The sequence below is a fragment of the Coregonus clupeaformis genome, chromosome 40, assembly GCF_020615455.1.
Source record: "Coregonus clupeaformis isolate EN_2021a chromosome 40, ASM2061545v1, whole genome shotgun sequence".
Classification (NCBI taxonomy): Eukaryota; Metazoa; Chordata; class Actinopteri; order Salmoniformes; family Salmonidae; genus Coregonus; species Coregonus clupeaformis.
The window spans coordinates 21508957-21528774 of NC_059231.1; the positions used below are offsets into that span (position 1 = coordinate 21508957).

The 19818-nt window shown below is 43.6% G+C and overlaps 1 protein-coding gene across 1 annotated transcript; it reads left to right on the forward strand.

Moving 5' to 3' along the window:
• The first annotated feature begins 560 nt into the window (after nucleotides 1-560).
• On the forward strand, nucleotides 561-16665 carry LOC121571744 (guanylate-binding protein 1-like). Its single transcript, XM_041883400.2, has 11 exons — nucleotides 561-771; nucleotides 8361-8576; nucleotides 10111-10238; nucleotides 10976-11085; nucleotides 11315-11505; nucleotides 11707-11949; nucleotides 13348-13628; nucleotides 13940-14152; nucleotides 14286-14388; nucleotides 14532-14725; nucleotides 14864-16665. The coding sequence occupies exons 2-11, from the start codon at nucleotides 8381-8383 to the stop codon at nucleotides 15083-15085; spliced, it is 1881 nt and encodes a 626-aa protein (XP_041739334.2). The 5' UTR covers nucleotides 561-771; nucleotides 8361-8380; the 3' UTR covers nucleotides 15086-16665.
• The last annotated feature ends 3153 nt before the right edge of the window (nucleotides 16666-19818 follow it).

A 19818-nucleotide genomic window follows, 5' to 3' on the forward strand; every position in this document is an offset into this window, starting at 1 on the left:
TTCATGAAGACAAAAATGTGCCTTTTGGTCTTAATTTAGGTTTAGGCATAATGTTAGCAGTGTGGTTAAGGTTAGGTTTAAAATCACATTTTAAGAAGTGAAATTATAAAAAATAGGCGAGGATTAGGACTTTGTGGCTGTGGTAACTAGTGGCACCCATTTGGCTGCAGATACAGAAAGTGAAAGTTGCCACTAATATTATTTTTCTTCACTTATTTTCACCAGTCAAATAAGGGATGGAACTGACATATCCGACTTTTTAATGAATCAACAAAATGTTAAATTGTGTGAATGGCGTTATTGAGGCAATTATCGGGCTATTGTTCTAGTTAGGAATAGTGCTGCGTTCAAGTGCTAGTTGGAACTAGGAAACTCGGAAATGTTCGACTTGCTAACTGGTTGTAGTTATACGTGTTGGTTATACATATTCCGCGTTCAACACGTTAGTAAGTCGAACATTTCTGAGTTCCTAGTACCTACCAGCACTTGAACAAACCATACGTGTTGGTTATACATATTCCGCGTTCAACCCGTTTGTAAGTCGAACATTTCTGAGTTCCTAGTACCTACCAGCACTTGAATGCGGCATAGGTCAGATAACGGATCACTGCAGCAGAGCAGGGACTGTTTGTAATAAACGTCGTGCTTTCCCGGAAGCTCAATTTTAAACATAAGAGAAACACTTTCAGTTTCAATATTATCGCGGATCTGTTTTGCCTTCCAACGCAGACCACAGACTGAACAACAACCGCACTGTACAGCGTTGCGGAGGTAAGCCTAAACTCTCTTGCACGGCTGAATTTGAGCTTTTTTACTATATGATACATACGTATTGATGTGCATGTTGTACTGTAGGCTGGTGAAATAATATTTTTTACAACAAAACATTTGCGTTTAAGTAATTGATTGGATAACCACGCGTCTGCGTGCAAGCACATTCAGAGCTATTCATGGGGTAGCCTCTACGAATCCGGCAATGGAAGACTCCTCTCTCGTCACTCTCATGTAGGCTCACTTTTTGTGAACAGTTCCATCACAAGTCAGACTGTTGAATTAACTTCATTTGAACGTACTTTACCTGTTGTCTGCTGGTTTTGTCCTTATGTAGGAGGTAATCTGAGAGAATATCCACAGGGACGTTTTATTAGCCTGATTTCAGTACGCTGGTCTGTAGGCCTACATGGTTGATATCTGTTTTTATTTTCAATACTGATGCAATTCGCACATGACAAAAACTTGTACAATATGGCCGAGCCTCGTCCAGGGTAGGGGAGGGAATGGCCGCCAGGGATGTAGCTCAGTTGATAGAGCATGGCGTTTGCAACGCCAGGGTTGTGGGTTCGATTCCCACGGGGGGCCAGTATAAAAAATAAATAAAAAATAAATATGTATTCACTAAACTGTAAGTCGCTCTGGATAAGAGCGTCTGCTAAATGACTAAAATGTAAATGTCTACCTTCGGTTACATTCGGCTACTGTTGAGTTGGTGTGCTTCATGCGCAGGTGGGGCACCTGTTTTCAGCCCCACCTGTTTAGGAAACAAACAAAAATATATGTATATACACTACCAGTCAAACGTTTTGGACACACCTAGTCATTCAAGGGTTTTTCTTTATTTTTACTATTTTCTACATTGTAGAATAAAAGTGAAGACATCACAACTATGAAATACCACATATGGAATCATGTAGTAACCCAAAAAGTGTTAAACAAATCAAAATATATTTTCTATTTGAGATTTTTCAAATAGCCACCCTTTGCCTTGATGACAGCTTTGCACACTCTTGGCATTCTCTCAACCAACTTCATGAGGTAGTCACCTGGAATGCATTTCAATTAACAGGTGGGCCTTCTTAAAAGTTAATTTCTGGAATTTATTTCCTTCTTAATGAGTTTGAGCCAATCAGTTGTGTTGTGGCAAGTTATACAGAAGAAAGCCGTATTTGGTAAAAGACCAAGTCCATATTATGGCAAGAACAGCTCAAATAAGCAAAGAGAAACGACAGCCCATCATTACTTTAAGACATGAAGGTCAAAACGGAAAATGTCAAGAACTTTGAACGTTTCTTCAAGTGCAATCGCAAAAACCATCAAGCGCTATGATGAAACTGGCTCTCATGAGGACCGCCACAGGAATGGAAGACCCAGAGTTACCTGTGCTGCAGAGGATAAGTTCATTAGAGTTACCAGCCTCAGAAATTGCAGCCCAAATAAAAGCTTCACAGAGTTCAAGTCACAGACACATCTCAACATCAACTGTTCAGAGGGGATTGTGTAAATCAGGCCTAAATCCCCCGACCTCAACCCAATTGAGATGGTTTGGGATGAGTCGGATAGCAGAGTGAAGGAAAAGCAGCCAACAAGTGCTCAGCATATGTGGGAACTCCTTCAAGACTGTTGGAAAAGCATTCCAGGTGAAGCTGGTTGAGAGAATGCCAAGAGTGTGCAAAGCTGTCATCAAGGCAAAAGGGTGGTTATTTGAAGAATCTCAAATATATTTTGATTTGTTTAACACTTTTTTGGTTACTACATATGTGTTATTTCATAGTTTTGATGTCTTCACTATTATTCTACAATGAAGAAAATAGTAAAAATAAAGAAAAACCCTTGAATTAGTAGGTGTGTCCAAACTTTTGACTGGTACTGTATACAGTTGAAGTCGGAAGTTTACATACACCTTAGACAAATACATTTTAAACTCAGTTTTTCACAATTCCTGACATTTAATCCTAGTAAATATTCCTATTGTCTTAGGTCACTTAGGATCACCACTTTATTTTAAGAATGTGAAATGTCAGAATAATAGTAGAGAGTGATTTATTTCAGCTTTTATTTCTTTCATCACATTCCCAGTGGGTCAGAAGTTTACATACACTCAATTAGTATTTTGTAGCATTGCCTTTAAATTGTTTAACTTGGGTCAATCGTTTCGGGTAGCCTTCCACAAGCTTCCCACAATAAGTTGGGTGAAGTTTGGCCCATTCCTCCTGACAGAGCTGGTGTAACTGAGTCAGGTTTGTTGGCCTCCTTGCTCGCACACGCTTTTTCAGGTCTTCCCACATATTTTCTATAGGATTGAGGTCAGGGCTTTGTGATGGCCACTCCAATACCTTGACTTTGTTGTCCTTAAGCCATTTTGCCACAACTTTGGAAGTATGCTTGGGGTCATTGTCCATTTGGAAAACCCATTTGCGACTAAGCTTTAACTTCCTGACTGATGTCTTGAGATGTTGCTTCAATATATCCACATCATTTTCCTTCCTCACCGTGCTTCACGGTTGGGATGGTGTTCTTCGGCTTGCAAGCCTGCCCCTTTTTCCTCCAAACATAACGATGGTCATTATGGCCAAACAGTTCTATTTTTGTTTCATCAGACCAGAGGACATTTCTCCAAAAAGTACAATCTTTGTCCCCATGTGCAGTTGCAAACCGTAGTCTGGCTTTTTTATGGCGGTTTTGGAGCAGTGGCTTCTTCCTTGCTCAGCGGACTTTCAGGTTATGTCGATATAGAACTTGTTTTACTGTGGATATAGATACTTTTGTACCTGTTTCCTCCATCATCTTCACAAGGTCCTTTGCTGTTGTTCTGGGATTGATTTGCACCAAAGTACATTAATCTCTAGGAGACAGAACGTGTCTCCTTCCTGAGCGGTATGGCGGCTGCATGGTCCCATGGTGTTTATACTTGCGTACTATTGTTCATACAGATGACGTGGTACCTTCAGGCGTTTGGAAATTGCTCCCAAGGATGAACCCGACTTGTGGAGGTCTACCATTTTTTTTTTGAGGTCGGCTGATTTCTTTTGATTTTCTCATGATATCAAGCAAAGAGGCACTGAGTTTGAAGGTAGGCCTTGAAATACATCCACAGGTACACCTCTAATTGACTCAAATGATGTCAATTAGTCTATCAGAAGCTTCTAAAGCCATGACATCATTTTCTGGAATTTTACAAGCCGTTAAAGGCACAGTTAACTGAGTGTATGTAAACTTCTGACCCACTGGAATTGTGATACAGTGAATTATAAGTGAAATAATCTGTCTGTAAACAATTGTTGGAAAAATTACTTGTGTCATGCACAAAGTAGATGTCCTAACCGACTTGCCAAAACTATAGTTTGTTAACGAGAAACTTGTGGAGTGGTTGAAAAACAAATTTTATTGACTCCAACCTAAGTATATGTAAACTTCCGACTTCAACTGTATATATATATATATATGTATATATGCCTGTTTTGCATGTTATTTTGGCATTATGACGTGTCACATATCAGTTTGCAAATAATGTTTTAAAAAAATTATAGAGTTATTTAATACAGCACATGCAAACATGGTCTCTTTTTTGCTTTCTTGAGTAAGGCAGCTCCAAAATGCAGGTGTTTCAACCTAGCTCAGTGCTTTCTGTGGTGGTGGGCCAGCTAGCGGAAAATTCAGATGGTAGGGGTTGGTAATGTTCTCTAGTTGTGCCGTGATTGGCTCAGTGTTCTGTCACGCATGGGGACACTATGTCATCACAAAATCTACTGGGAGAGCTCGAAAATTCAAGCTAATGTGGTCTACAGCTTATCACGGGGTACTCTACTTCAGGCGAGCAATACCTCGAGACTATCTTAATATTAGACATCGCGCACCAGCTGTTATTGACAAATAGACACACACCTCCACCCTTCGTATTACCGGACGTAGCTGTTCTGTCCTGCCGATGCAAAGAAAACCCAGCCAACTGTAAATTATCTGTGTTGTCGTTCAGCCACGACTCGGTGAAACATACGATATTATCGTTTTTAATGTCCCGTTGGTAGGATCGTCTCGAATGGAGCTCATCCAGTTTATTCTCCAGTGATTGCGCGTTGGCTAATAGAATAGATGGTAGAGGCGGGTTACCCACTTGCCAACGAATTCTCACAAGGCAACCTAATCTCCGCCCCATGTACACTACCATTCAAAAGTTTGTGGTCACTTAGAAATGTCCTTGTTTTCCATGAAAACATTCATGAAATTAGTTTGAATAGGAAATATAGCAAAATGCATTAGGTTAGAAATAAAGATTTTTAATATAAATAATAATTGTGTCCTTCAAACTTAGCATTCGTCAAAGAATCCTACATTTGCAGCAATAACAGCCTTGCAGACCTTTGGCATTCTTGTTGTCAATTTGTTGAGGTAATCTGAAGAGATTTCACCCCATGCTTCCTGAAGCACCTCCCACAAGTTGGATTGGCTTGATGGGCACTTCTTACGTACCATATGGTCAAGCTGCTCCCACAACAGCTCAATAGGGTTGAGATCCGGTGACTGTGCTGGCCACTCCATTATAGACAGAATACCCGCTGACTGCTTCTTCCCTAAATAGTTCTTGCATGGTTTGGAGCTGTGCTTTGGGTCATTGTCCTGTTGTAGGAGGAAATTGGCTCCAATCAAGCGCCGTACACAGGGTATGGCATGGCGTTGGGAAATGGAGTGATAGCCTTCCTTCTTCAAGATCCCTTTTACTCTGTACAAATCTCCCACTTTACCACCACCAAAGCACCCCCAGACCATCACAATGCCTCCACCATGCTTGACAGATGGCATCAAGCACTCCTCCAGCATCTTTTCATTTGATCTGCGTCTCACAAATGTTATTCTTTGTGATCTGAACACCTCAAACTTCGATTAGTCTGTCCGTAACACTTTTTTCCAATCTTCCTCTGTCCAGTGTCTGTGTTCTTTTGCCAATCTTAATATTTTGTTTTTATTGGCCAGTCTGAGATATGGCTTTTTCTTTGCAACTCTGCCTAGAAGGTCAGCATCCCGGAGTCGCCTCTTCACTGTTGACGTTGAGACTGGTGTTTTGCGGGTACTATTTAATGAAGCTGCCAGTTGAGGACACTCTAATGTATTTGTCCTCTTGCTCAGTTGTGCACCGGTGCCTCCCACTCCTCTTTCTATTCTGGTTAGAGCCAGTTTGCACTGTTCTGTGAAGGGAGTAGTACACAGCGTTGTACAAGATCTTCAATTTCTTGGCAATTTCTCGCATGGAATAGCCTTCATTTCTCAGAACAAGAATAGACTGACGAGTTTCAGAAGAAAGTTCTTTGTTTCTGGCCATTTTGATTCTGTAATCTAACCCACAATTGCTGATGCTCCAGATACTCAACTAGTCTCAAGAAGGCCAGTTGTATTGCTTCTTTAATCAGCACAACAGTTTTCAGCTGTGCTAACATAATTGCAAAAGGGTTTTCTAAAGATCAATTAGCCTTTTAAAATGATCAACTTGGATTAGCAAACACAACGTGCCATTGGAACACAGGACTGATGGTTGCTGATAATGGGCCTCTGTACGCCTATGTAGATATTCCATTAAAAATCAGCTTTCCAGCTACAATAGCCATTTACAACATTAACAATGTCTACACTGTATTTCTGTTCAATTTGATGTTATTTTAATGGACCAAAAAATTGCTTTTCTTTCGAAAACAAGGACATTTCTAAGTGACCCCAAACTTTTGAACGGTAGTGTATTTCCATATTTTCTTCATGCGAATGACGGGGATTTAGGCATTCTCTGGGAGCAACGCTATATCCTTCGCGTCCGACTCATTAAAGAAAATATCTTCATCCAGTTCGAGGTGAGTAATCGCTGTTCTGATATCCAGAAACTCTTTTTGGCCATAGGGAGACGGTAGCAACAACATTATGTACAAAATAAGATACAAACAATGTGAAACAACACACAAAATAGCAGAATTGGGTAGTAGCCTGTAAAACGGCAGGTTGGAAATCGCAAATTCAACAATGAGTGGTTTGGAAGGAATCAGTGGCTGACTGCAAGCTTTGCAAAGCAATCCCTAGCCTGCTATCCAGTGGAGAGGGTGTGTGGTCCAAGTCTGGGTTTAAGGGTCTCTTTTCCAAGTTTAAAAGGATAAACATTCACTCGCAACACACCATGGGCCAAAAAAGGTTGAATACATTGGCCATGCTGTTAATCCAGCATGACTTCTGCCGCGTTCAAAACCTCTGGAAACTCGAAACTGGAAATCTCAGACTTCAGTGAGTTCAAGACAACTGGGAACTCAGAAATAAACAAGTTTAGACTGGGAAAATAAGTTTCTAACAGTGATCTAACTCGGAATCCAAGTCGGGAACTCGGGCCTCTTTCTAGAGCTACGACCAGAAGATCACTAACGTCATGATTTAACCTTGTTTTTTTAAAATGAGGCTGAATGAACTGTTTCGCTGCCAGACTAGGCTCCGCTGATAGCCAGATGTAGCAGCGGTAAGGATTCACTCCATGGTGCTGAAAAGAAAGCTTTATGTAGGCCCTAACAGTTTGTGGGCACCGGTTGGCACTTTGCTGGCATGCATCTAAAAAAAATCTTTGAGTTTGCCCCACCAAGATTTACATGCTAAAATCGCAACTGCATAGCCGGCACTGCTATCATCCTCTTTTACCACTTCACCAAATATTTTCCAAACATTATCTTTCTGTCCCTCCCATCTCTTTATTTTCAAGTCTCCTTTCGCAGCTTTTGTCTTATTGAATTAAACTTTGAACATGTCCTTTTTGCCTTCTTGTATTGACGTTAACTTTTTCTGCCCGTTCCAAAAAGCATTATTTGGCGATTGGCTGTGTAGGCTATTTGGCACACGTACAGTTAAACCCTAAAGTTTAGGCTTATGCACTAATACCAGATAGCCTAAAATAATGAAAGAAAAACTTAAATGTAGCCTAATATAAATTGCACAATAATTAAACATTTATGGATTTTTTAAAGGTATTGTCTCTTTATTCAACCCGGCCGCAACACACCCGCCCTTAAGCCACACAATATTTAGTGACCCTAAACCCGTCCGCCCCGCAATGCGTGAAGAGATTGAAAATACAAGTGACACAACCAACTGGCGCCTCAAAGTCGGGTAAACCTAAGTGTATGGATACCCTATCTCCACCTCCTACCGCCAAAAGGACCAACGGCATGTACAACCGGTAAAATACTATTGCGCCTTTTTTAGGGCGACTTCGGTCGGAATGATTATCCATGGATTAACCATGGTAACAGTCTGATGTTTAGACAATTCATGGATCAACATTGTATCCGTTTCTTGTAAACTAGAAAATGTGATATAACGTTAGGCTAGTCTCGTGTGGAAAGAAACCGAGAAACAATTTAAAATATGTATATTTTTAAGATTAATTTAATTATTTTGTGTCACTGTCAACCCAATCTGTTATGATAAGCCTTGATTCACGTCATATCACCAGCCCCTGTGGCACTTAAATCACTTTACATTTAATTGCAATAACAAAGTTGAGGGACTTATGATACACACACACAGTGCCCTACTTAACCAAAAGTTCTTATGTGTTTCTTTGCCAGTGTTTCTATAGGACATCATCATGGCAGGCCAGACAGTATCCATGAAGGAACCAGTATGTCTGATTGAGAACGACAGTGATGGGAAGCTGCGTGTGGTCCGCAGTGCACTGGACATCCTGGACCAGATTGACCAGCATGTGGTAGTGGTGGCGGTGGTCGGGCTGTACCGCACCGGCAAGTCCTACCTCATGAACAAGCTGGCTGGGGAGAGGAAAGGTGAGCACATCCACTAAGCATTTTTTAATCTATGGTCCGACCAAAGTTCCCCCCAAAATATAAACACAACATGTAAAGTGTTGGTCCCATGTTTCATGAGCCTAAATAAAATATACCAGAAATGTTCCATACGCACAAAAAGCTTATTTCTCTGAAATGCTGTGCACAAATTTGCTTACATCCCTGTTAGTTAGCATTCCTCTTTTGCCAAGATAATCCATCCACCTGACAGGTGTGGCATATCAAGAAGCTGATTCAACCATATGATCATTACACAGGTGCACCTTGTGCTGGGGACAATAAAAGGCCACACTAAAATGTGCAGTTTTGTCACACTACACAATGCCACCGGCGTGCTGGAGAAGTGTGCACTTCACAGATGAATCACGGTTTCAACTTTATCAGGCAGATGGTGTCGTGTGGGCGAGCGGTTTGATGATGTCAACGTTGTGAACAGAGTGCCACATGGTGGCGGTGGGGTTATGGTATGGGCAGGCATAAGCTACTGACAACCAACACAATTGCATTTTATCAATGGCAATTTGAATGCACAGAGATACCATGACGAGATACTGAGGCCCATTGTTGCGCCATTCATCCGCCGCCATCACCTAGTGTCAGCATGATAATGCACAGCCCCATGTCGCAATAATCTGTACACAATTCCTGGAAGCTGAAAATGTCCCAGTTCTTCTGCATACTCACCAGACATGTCGCTCATTGAGCATTTTTGGGATGCTCCGGATCGACGTGTACGACGGCGTGTTCCAGTTCCCTCCCGAGTGGCGCAGCGGTCTAAGGCACTGCATCTCAGTGCTTGAGGCGTCACTACAGACCCCCTGGTTCGATTCCAGGCTGTATCACAACCGGCCGTGATTGGGAGTCCCATAGGGCAGCGCACAATTGGCCCAGCGTCGTCCGGGTTTGGCCGGTGTAGGCTGTCATTGTAAATAAGAATTTGTTCTTAACTGACTTGCCTAGTTAAATAAAGGTGAAATCAAATAAAATATATCCAGCAACTTCGCAGAGCCATTGAAGAGGAGTGGGACAACATTCCACAGGCCACAATCAACAGCCTGATCAACTCTATGCGAAGGAGATGTGTTGCGCTGCATGAGGCAAATGATGGTCACACCAGATACTGACTAGTTTTCTGATCCACGCCCCTACTTTTTTTTTGTTTTAAGGTATCTGTGTCCAACAGATGCATATCTGTATTCCCAGTCATGTGAAATCCATAGATTAGGGTGTAATGTATTTATTTAAATACATTACACCCTAACAGCAGAGCAAACATCAAAAAAACATTTTGTTCCGACCCCATTTGTTCAAGGTGGGTTCTGTAGATAAATGGTGGCGTATTGCACTTGCTGCTAGTTTCACTTTCAGTCTGTCAGTATGATATACAGTATAACTAGACAAAAAGGTTAATCTGAAAACCAGCTGCCTTGAGTAAACACTTTACATCCAGCTGCCTCTTTACAGATTCCTTATTTTAATGTCCTAAGAACAGTTTTTATCCTCTGTCCTCAAGGTTTTGCCCTTGGAGCCACCATCCAGTCCAAAACTAAGGGCATCTGGATGTGGTGTGTGCCTCATCCTGAAAAAGGAGACCACACCCTGGTGCTGCTGGATACAGAGGGGCTGGGGGATGTGGAGAAGGTGGGAGGTCAAAGTTCACTCTCTGTCAAAAACCTTTTATGGCTCAGATTGTTTAGATGACAGATAGCATTGCTATGGGTAAAGTCCCATGTTATCTCAGTGGACTGTGTCTAGTACTGATGGCTGATGTCTTCGGCAGGTAGCTTAGTGGTTAAGAGCATTGCGTTGCGTTGTGCCAGTAACCGAAAGGTCGCTGGTTCTAATCCCCGAGCCGACTAGGTGAAAAATTTGTCGATGTGCCCTTGAGCAAGGCACTTAACCCTAATTGCTCTGGATAAGAGCGTCTGCTAAATGACTAAAAATGTAAACTGTATATAATGTCTGACTTATAAATTAATGATATATACCCATTGATTCTGAAGAACATAACTTATATATGAGGCCCCATGAGCTTAGTTCAACTGTCGTACCCCATCAGAACCCAACATATAAGCTTGTTTTACTTCAATGTTTGTAAATGTAAATAAACATCATTTAAAAAAATACAATTATGATATCATGGATGGTGAGTTATTGCATCCATAGCTCAGTCTATGAAGTTGAGTGGTTACATTTCTCCAAAACTGAGGCAGGTTGTAAGCTTTGTTAATGTTTCAATTAAGAATTCTAGCTTTGACCTTTATTTAGGTAGGGAGCCCATAAAACGGCATATGGAGTAGACATTTCGTTACTGACTTTATTCCAATCCACTCTAGTATGAACAGAGTACCAATGTGTTCCTTCTGTTGTGTCTGCAGGGTGATGAGAAGAATGACAACTGGATCTTTTCCCTGGCTGTCCTGCTCAGCAGTACTCTGGTGTACAACAGCCTGGGAACCATCGACAACAACGCCCTGGAGAAACTACAGTATCCTTCAGCAGGCCTATAAAGAAATATAGATTGATGTAGTCTAATTTGGTTCGAGGAACTCTATCGTACTCTTTGAACCAGACACCAGTTTACTGTGTAGTGTTGTATGTCTAGGTTCATTTCCTCCTCAACATCCGAACCGACCTCAAAAAGCGCTAATTGCTCAGCACTATACTGTATGTTAGTATATCTGGTTTCATTTAGTCCTCAACACCACCCTTTTCAGCTATGTGACAGAACTGACAGAGCACATCAAGGTGAAGTCCAACCAGCGAGACGGGGAGGAATCTTCAGAGTACCTGCGTTACTTTCCTTCCTTTGTGTGGACAGTCAGAGATTTCACCCTGACCCTGGAGGTTGATGGAATACCCATCACAGCCAATGAGTACCTGGAGAACGCTCTTAAACTGAAAACAGGTGAAGGGAACACCAGCTAGCGCAGCTAACTTAATCTCTTAATCTAAACCATGGTTAGATTGAATTTACCAAGGTTGACAATGCCTTTATAAAAGACACGTTTGATATAAATAAATATTAAATGCATTTCTTCCACAAAAAATGTGATGGTTAATCATATTTTATTTGTTGATTGATGTACTTTTCCTTTAATTGACAAAGGTCATAGTAAGAAAGATCAGACATACAACCTGCCTCGTAGCTGCCTGCGGAACTATTTCTCTCCTCGCTGGTGCTTTGTGTTTGAGAGGCCAGCCAGCAGAGACAAAATGAGACGTATGGAGGAGCTGACCGATGCTGACCTGGAGCCCTCCTTTGTGGAGCAAGCCAAGGAGTTCTGTGACCATGTCTTCAAGGAGGCCAAGACCAAGACCCTGAAACAGGGCCTGAAAGTTACTGGCAGACGTGAGTATTAAAACACTGATATTGAGGATGGAAAGCACTTATGAAAGTAGGTAATGATTTTTAATAATCAAATCCAATTTTTTATTTGTCACACGCGGCAAATACAACAGGTGTAGACCTTACAGTGAAATTCTTACAAGCCCTTAACCAACAATGCAGTTTTAAGAAAAATAAGTGTTAAGTAAAAAATAAGAGCAGCAGTAAAATAAAATAACAGTAGGGAGGCTATACATTTACATTTACATTTTAGTCATTTAGCAGATGCTCTTATCCAGAGCGACTTACAGTTAATTAGTGCCTACATTATGTTTTTCATACTGGCCCCCCGTGGGAATCTAACCCACAACCCTGGTGTTGCAAACGCCATGCTCTACCAACTGAGCTACATCAGGGGGTACCGGTACAGTCAATGTGCGGGGGCACAGGTTAGTTGAGGTAATTGAGGTAATATGTACATGTGAGTAGAGTTAAATTGACTATGCATAGATATTAAACAGAGAGTAGCAGCAGCGTGAAAGGGGGTGGGGTGGGGGGACAATGCAAATAGTCCGGGTAGCCGTGATTAGCTGTTCAGGAGTCTTATGGCTTGGAGGTAGAAGCTGTTAAGAAGCCTTTTGGACCTAGACTTGGCGCTCCGGTACCGCTTGCCGTGCGGTAGCAGAGAGAACAGTCTATGACTAGGGTGTCTGGAGTCTTTGACAATTTTTAGGGCCTTCCTCTGACACCACCTGGTATAGAGGTCCTGGATGGCAGGAAGCTTGACCCCAGTGATGTACTGGGCTGTACGCACTACCCTCTGTAGTGCCTTGCGGTCGGAGGCCGAGCAGTTGCCGTACCAAGCAGTGATGCAACCAGTCAGGATGCTCTCAATGGTGCAGCTGTAGAACTTTTTGAGGATCTGAGGACCCATGCCAAATCTTTTCAGTCTCCTGAGGGGGAATAGGCTTTGTCGTGCCCTCTTCACGGCTGTCTTGGTGTGTTTGGACCATGATAGTTTGTTGGTGATGTGGACACGAAGCAACTTGAAGCTCTCAACCTGTTCCACAACCTCTCCCTCAACGTGCTCAGTCCTCTTTTTTTTCTTCCTGTAGTCCACAATCATCTCCTTTGTCTTGATCATGTTGAGGGAGAGGTTGTTATATTGGCACCACACAGCCAGGATAACAACTACACTAATATAACTACACTACTGCTGCTAGTATAACCATTTCCTCTATTTTTACTACTACTACTACTACTACTACTACCACCATGACCAGTACAACTACCAACACCATTAGTACTTAAATTACTACTAATTCTAATACTTACATTACATCTATACAAGGACCACTACAGCACTACCACCATTAGTACCACAACTACCAGATATGCTGATTCCCTGCCCCTCTCCTGCAGTGCTGGGGAACCTGGCAGAGACTTATGTGTCTGCCATCCGGAGTGGGCAGATCCCCTGCCTGGACAACGCTGTGTTGGCGCTGGCCCAGATTGAGAACTCCAGTGCCATCGAGAGGGCCAGGGCCCACTACCAGAGGGGCATGGCTGACTGGGTGGCCTACCCCACAGAGACCCAAGAGGAGCTGTCTGAAGTGCATGCTGTCATGGAGAAGGAGGCTGTGGCCATATTCATCAACAGCTCCTTTAAAGACGAGGACCAGAAGTACCAGTTGGAGCTCATGGTATGGGAGTGTAGATTCTATATTCAATGAGTCAATTCAATTCAATGAGTCAAGTCAATTCAGTGATGCATGTATTTAACAAGAGGAGGATAATTTGTCATTTGGGTGAGCTATCCCTTCATGCTACACTTACATGTACATTTTAGTCATTCAGCAGACGGACTTATCCAGAGCGACTTACAGAAACAATTGGGGTTAAGTGCCTTGCTCAAGGGCACATCGACAGATTTCTCACCGTTTATTACCTCAACTGAACCAAGACATTCTGGTTTGTTCTGGTACATTCTGAACCAGCCTTATCCTTTCTGTAGAAAGTGCTTCAGGAGGAGTACGAGAAGATCTGTGAGAGGAACTACAAGGAGTCCCAGAAGGCATGCAAGTCCAAAATTGAATGCATCTTTGCCCCTCTAGAGGAGCAAATAAGGGATGGCTCCTACATGACCTCTGGAGGATACAAAAAGTACTGCAATGATCTGAAACTGGCCACCAGCGAATACAGATCTGAGGGAGGCAGGGGAGTGAAGGTATGTTGGGGAGGTGATGCTTCAGCTATTTTAGGACAGTATGCAATTATCATGTTTTGTGGATGCTGTTCAAAGGAGGTATGAATGCACTGATGTGATGTTGAAAGTTAAACATTATGTGTGGTGGTTCCAGGCTGAAGAGGTACTGAAGGAGTACTTGGAAAGGAAGGCCAGCATTGGTCAGGCCATCCTGTCAGCAGACCAGTCCCTCAGTGAAGCTGAGCAGAGAGCAGAAGGTGATATACAGTCACCATGAAAATGCACACCATGACCTGGCAACAACATTCTAATGACCACCAAATGGAGGCTTACCTCTCGCTCTCTTTGATATTTCTCTCTCTCTCTCTCACACACATACTCTGTCTATCTTTCTCTGCAGCGGAGAAAGCGAAAAGGGAAGCATCTGAACGGGAGAATCGCGCCATGGAAGAGCAGCTGGAAGTCCAGGAGAAGTTGAGAGTGGACCAGCAGAGGACATATGAGGAGAATGTGAACCAGCTGATGGAGAGGATGAAGAGAGACAGTAGAAATGCCATAGCAGAGCATGATAGAGTTCTGCAGGCCAGACTCAGGGTAGGAATAAAAAAAACACAAACATTGAAAAGTACACTTTAAAACTACAGTAACTGTAGGGGTAAGATTAAATGTGTATATTTGTTTTGTTTTAGTGACACTGTCTGTGATGTGTAAAAACAAACCTTGTAATTTCAGGAGCAGAACGACCTTCTCCAGCAAGGGTTTGATGACCGAGCACACCAAATGCAAAGAGAGATAGATGCCCTTAAGGGTGCGAAGGCAGAAGAGGAACAGAAAACCCCCTCATTTATGAGCACAGCTCTGGATACTGTTGGGACTGCAGCTACCTTGTTCCTTCCAGGAATAATTCCCAAAGTAGGAGGAATGGCTGTGAAATGGTTGTCAAAGTGGTTCTGATGTTGGTGCTCGAGGAGGATGATGAGCTGTTATTCTTATAGACATGTGGATTGACTGAATTGGTATTTATTGATAGTTGATTCATTGATTTAGGTTAAGCACTCAGTCAAGGTTTTTCATTTTCATAAATAATTTGCATGCCTAATCATGACGAAGTAAAGCTTTTAGAAAGCACGCTTAAAAATGGTTTTGCACAGGCTCAGTTTCGCATATCATTGGTGTTGTGTGATGATGTTTTCATCTGATTGTCAAACAAATCACTTCAAAATGTAGGCTACCTGCGCATTTCACTCCACCATGATAATGTATTTCGCTGATACTCCGTACTGGACCATATAGTCTACTGGCTACTTTCACTCCTAATTTAGATGAGTTTCTGCTTATAATCTTTGACATTTGGTAGGCCATATTATAATTTCTGAGATTTGGTAGGCCATTTGTTTGTGAACTATAGTTAGATACATGCAGCTTCTGGTCTGTCATACCTTTTTGCCCCAGAAGACCAAATAAAGTAGTGCTCACCAGAATAATGTCTTAATCGATAGAATGAATGCATTATGAATGTATTTAACACCGGTATAGTTGTCTGTTTTGTTTAGGGACCGGGGAGAAAACGCAATAACTCCAAAACAGTGGAAAGATTGGTCCTGTGCAAAATGTCCAAATGTCATCAGTTTGAGAAAATGATAAAACATGTTTCCGATAAGACTTTACTTCGTCTTCGATTGCATATTTAATGTATTTGAAATGCTGTCTGTTTGTCGTAAGTGTCATAACAGCGCATTCACATTTTCTCAAGAGATGCTGAAAGAAATATTTCTCCACATCCTGTTCCCAAGACAAAATGTACATTTGTATTATTATACTGCAAGAAATTGATAATTCTGCATGAGTTAATATTATATTACGCTACATGAGCGGTTATAGGCCTGCAGTCAGTGTCCATATTTCAGTTACTATTTCATTTATCCCAAATGAAAATATTATTTTTATTCCATGGGCACAGGGATACTCGGGAGCTGGATATCAAAGGTGCATGTAAACAGCTTATCCCGAATAAGACCATAAGCGAGATATGAGCTAGTATCCGGAATACTGTGCCTATGTAAACATGTGCGGTGCCTATATTATCTATTGAGTGCCTTTGTTAATGCACCAGACGTGCTAGGTTTTAGTACGTTGGGATGTTTGTAATTACCCTTGGCTTTATTTTTGTACCTGTGAGGGAACATTTTGTTGTCTGAAGAGATAGCATTGAATTGTACACAGCATCTCCTCTCACTCAATCTTGGTTCGTGCAGGTGACTGTGACCTCCTCCTCAGACCAATTGACAGTATGCCCAGAACATTGTTCTGCGATCCAAAAGGAGTATCTCAGTTTCAAGGTCTCAGCTTGGAGAGAAGACTTCTCGTCAGTCACATGCAGGAACCAACGTTGATAATGAATAATGTAAATCATGCTTATATGACTTGTGTGGCAGTATATAAGGACTGAGAGGGAATGCCCTTTTCAGAGTTTTTATCAAGCTTGATTTTAGTTTGAACCTCTCCAACCGTGATAATAAAAATGGATTAATTGAGTATGAGTCCTTAGTGGTGAATTTCCACGACAATTTACCCATTTAAAAACACTCTTCTGTTCACAGTTTGACTTAATTGACATCATTATTGAACTGAATAAATGAACTGAAGAAAGTACTTTGTTCATTTAAAATCAGCTAACCCCCATAAAATGAGTCCACACACAAAAATAGTTGACATGTATCTTTATGTACCTCCAAAATATTCTGCGGTTCAAAATGGTTGTAATCACACTATAGCCAGTTGTACCTTTTGAACATGGGCCCTTGTTAAACCCTGATGAAGACCTTTGTTGAAATGCGGTAAACTGTATACACTGCTGAATCTGAGTAAAACATGATTTCTTCATCCAACAACCTAAACCAGGTGCCTAGAGCACATTCTAAAATGGAAGGTCCAATGTCAAATAACATTTCTGAGGTAAACTCTTGCTCAACATTACGCTGTGGTCTGAGTGCCAGTATGTGCTCTATTGGTACTGACATGTACAGTGCCTTCAGAAAGGATTCAGAACCCTTGACTTTTTCCACATTTTGTTACGTTACAGCCTTATTCTGAAATTGATTAAATATTTTTTTCCCTCATCAATCTACACACAATACCCCATAATGACAAAGCAAAAACTGGTTGTTAGACATTTTTGCTAATTTATTAAAAATAAACTGATATAAAATTTACATAAGTATTCAGGCCCTTTTACTCAGTACTTTGTTGAAGCACCTTTGGCAGCGATTACATCATCAATGATCTCTCTGTACTTTGCTCCATTCATCTTTGCCTCGATACTGACTAGTCTCCCAGTCCCTGCCGCTGAAAACATCTCATGGATGGTCAATGGAAACAGGATGCACCTGAGCTCAATTTCGAGTCTCATAGCAGAGTCTGAATACCTATGTAAATAAGGTATTTCAGTTTTTTATTTTTAATAAAACCTGTTTTCGCTTTGTCATTATGGGGTATTTTGTGTAGATTGCTGAAGATTTGTATTTATTTAATCAATTTTAGAATAAGGCTGTAACGTAACAAAATATGGAAAAAGTCAAGGGTTCTGAATACTTTCCGAAGTCTCTGTATGTAGTATGCAACATACAAGCTAACGGAATATCCTTTCTAGCAGAATATGAGAGGAAATAGTATCTTGTTAAAAGTAACGGAGCATCAGATGACCCCAAACATTACCCTTTGGAATGTACTGTGTGGATACACTTTGATCTTTGCAATAGCAATCAATCAATCTGTCACGATCGTCAGGGAGAGAAGTAGACCAATGCGCAGCGTGATGAACGAACATGACTTTAATTAGTTAAAGCACAAAACAATAAACGACTCGTGAAGTCCACGGTGACAATGACCGAACACGGAACAAGAACCCACAAACACAAAAGGAAAACAGACAGTATAAATATGGCTCCCAATCAGAGACAACCAGCCAACAGCTGACACTCGTTGCCTCTGATTGGGAGTCACTCAGGCCAACATAGAAATACACAACCTAGAACCCCCAACATAGAAATAGAACACATAGAATGAACACACCCTGGCTCAACATATAGAGTCCCAGAGCCAGGGTGTGACAGTACCCCCCCCTAAAGGCGCGGACTGCGACCGCGCCTCAATAAGAGCAAAACAGGGAGGGCTGGGTGGGCATACCTCCTCGGCGGCGGTTCTGGCTCCGGCCTTGCCCACCACCCTCCAATAATCCCCCCATAGCGCCCCTGGTCCGGTCTGGCCCCGCTGGCTGGAGCTGACCTGAACGTAGCAGGAACGGCTAGCTTCAGCTCCGTTGTGGAGCAGTTGAGCGGTACCTGATTTGGCACCCGATGACCCAGGCACGGGTTGTGCCGGACTGACGACGCGCACCCCTGGCTTGGTGCGTGAGGCAGGAAACGGACCGGACCGGGCTGACGATGCGCACCCCTGGCTTGGTGCGTGGAGCAGCAACGGGCCGGACCGGGCTGACGATACGCACCCCTGGCTTGGTGCGTGGAGCGAACGGGCCTCACCGGACTGACGACTCGCACCCCTGGCTTGGTGCGAGTAGCAGGAACGGCTGGACCAGGCTGACGACTCGCACCCCTGGCTTGGTGCGAGTGGCAGGAACAGGCCGGGCCGGGCTGGCGACGCGCACCGTAGACTTGGTGCGTGGAGCAGGGACAGGCCGGGCTGGGCTGGCGACGCACCCCGTAGGCTTGGTGCGTGGAGCAGGGACAGGCCGGGCTGGGCTGGAGACGCACCCCGTAGGCTTGGTGCGTGGAGCAGGGACAGGCCGGGCTGGGCTGGCGACGCACACCGTAGGCTTGGTGCGTGGAGCAGGGACAGGCCGGACTGGGCTGGCGACGCACACCGTAGGCTTGGTGCGTGGAGCAGGGACAGGCCGGACTGGGCTGGCGACGCACACCGTAGGCTTGGTGCGTGGAGCAGGGACAGGCCGGACTGGGCTGGCGACGCACACCGTAGGCTTGGTGCGTGGAGCAGGGACAGGCCGAACCGGGCTGTGGAGACGGATAGGAGACCTGGAGTGAAGAGCGGCCACAACCCGTCCCGGCTGAATGCCTACCCTCACACACTCTGTGTGAGGCATCCGCACAGGAGCGTACAGGGCTGTGTACCCGTACTGGCATAACAGCACGTGACACTGGAGCAGGATATCCGGGACCGCGGAGAGGCATTGGAGACCACGAGCGTTGAGCCGGCACACTCCGTCCTGGCTGCATACCCCCCTTCGCACGACACGTGCGGGGTGCTCGCACAGGACGTACAGTACGCCGCTCCGCATACCGCGGAACCTGCCCCGTTCCATGCTGCCATGCCTGAGTACGGGAAGTTGGTTCCGCTCTCCATCCAGGCTCCGCCAACCTGCCTTCTGGCCCCCTTAACCCGGTGGCCTCCTCTCCAAATCGCCCTGTGGCAGCCTCCTGCTGCCCAGCCGCCCATGCCGTGTGCCCCCCCCTAAAAATGTTTTGGGGTTGCCTCTCGTCCGTCCGACGATGGCACTGCTGAGCGCCCGCTGCTCCTCTCTCGCCAGGGCCTTAATCCTAGCCCAAGGTCCCTTGCCCCCCGAGCATGTCCTCCCAGGACCACGATTTGCCCACCTGGGCCATCGCCAGCCTCTCCATCTCCTTTCCTGGCGCTTCCTCCCATGTCCAGTCTGC

Bases quoted from the DNA above. Each gene is read 5' to 3' on its own strand.
- LOC121571744 (XM_041883400.2), top strand. From the start codon at position 8,381: ATGGCAGGCCAGACAGTATCCATGAAGGAACCAGTATGTCTGATTGAG. The intron at 11,506-11,706 runs GTGAAGGGAACA...TAATTGACAAAG, and splicing joins CGCTCTTAAACTGAAAACAG to GTCATAGTAAGAAAGATCAG. The intron at 14,153-14,285 runs GTATGTTGGGGA...TGGTGGTTCCAG, and splicing joins AGGGAGGCAGGGGAGTGAAG to GCTGAAGAGGTACTGAAGGA.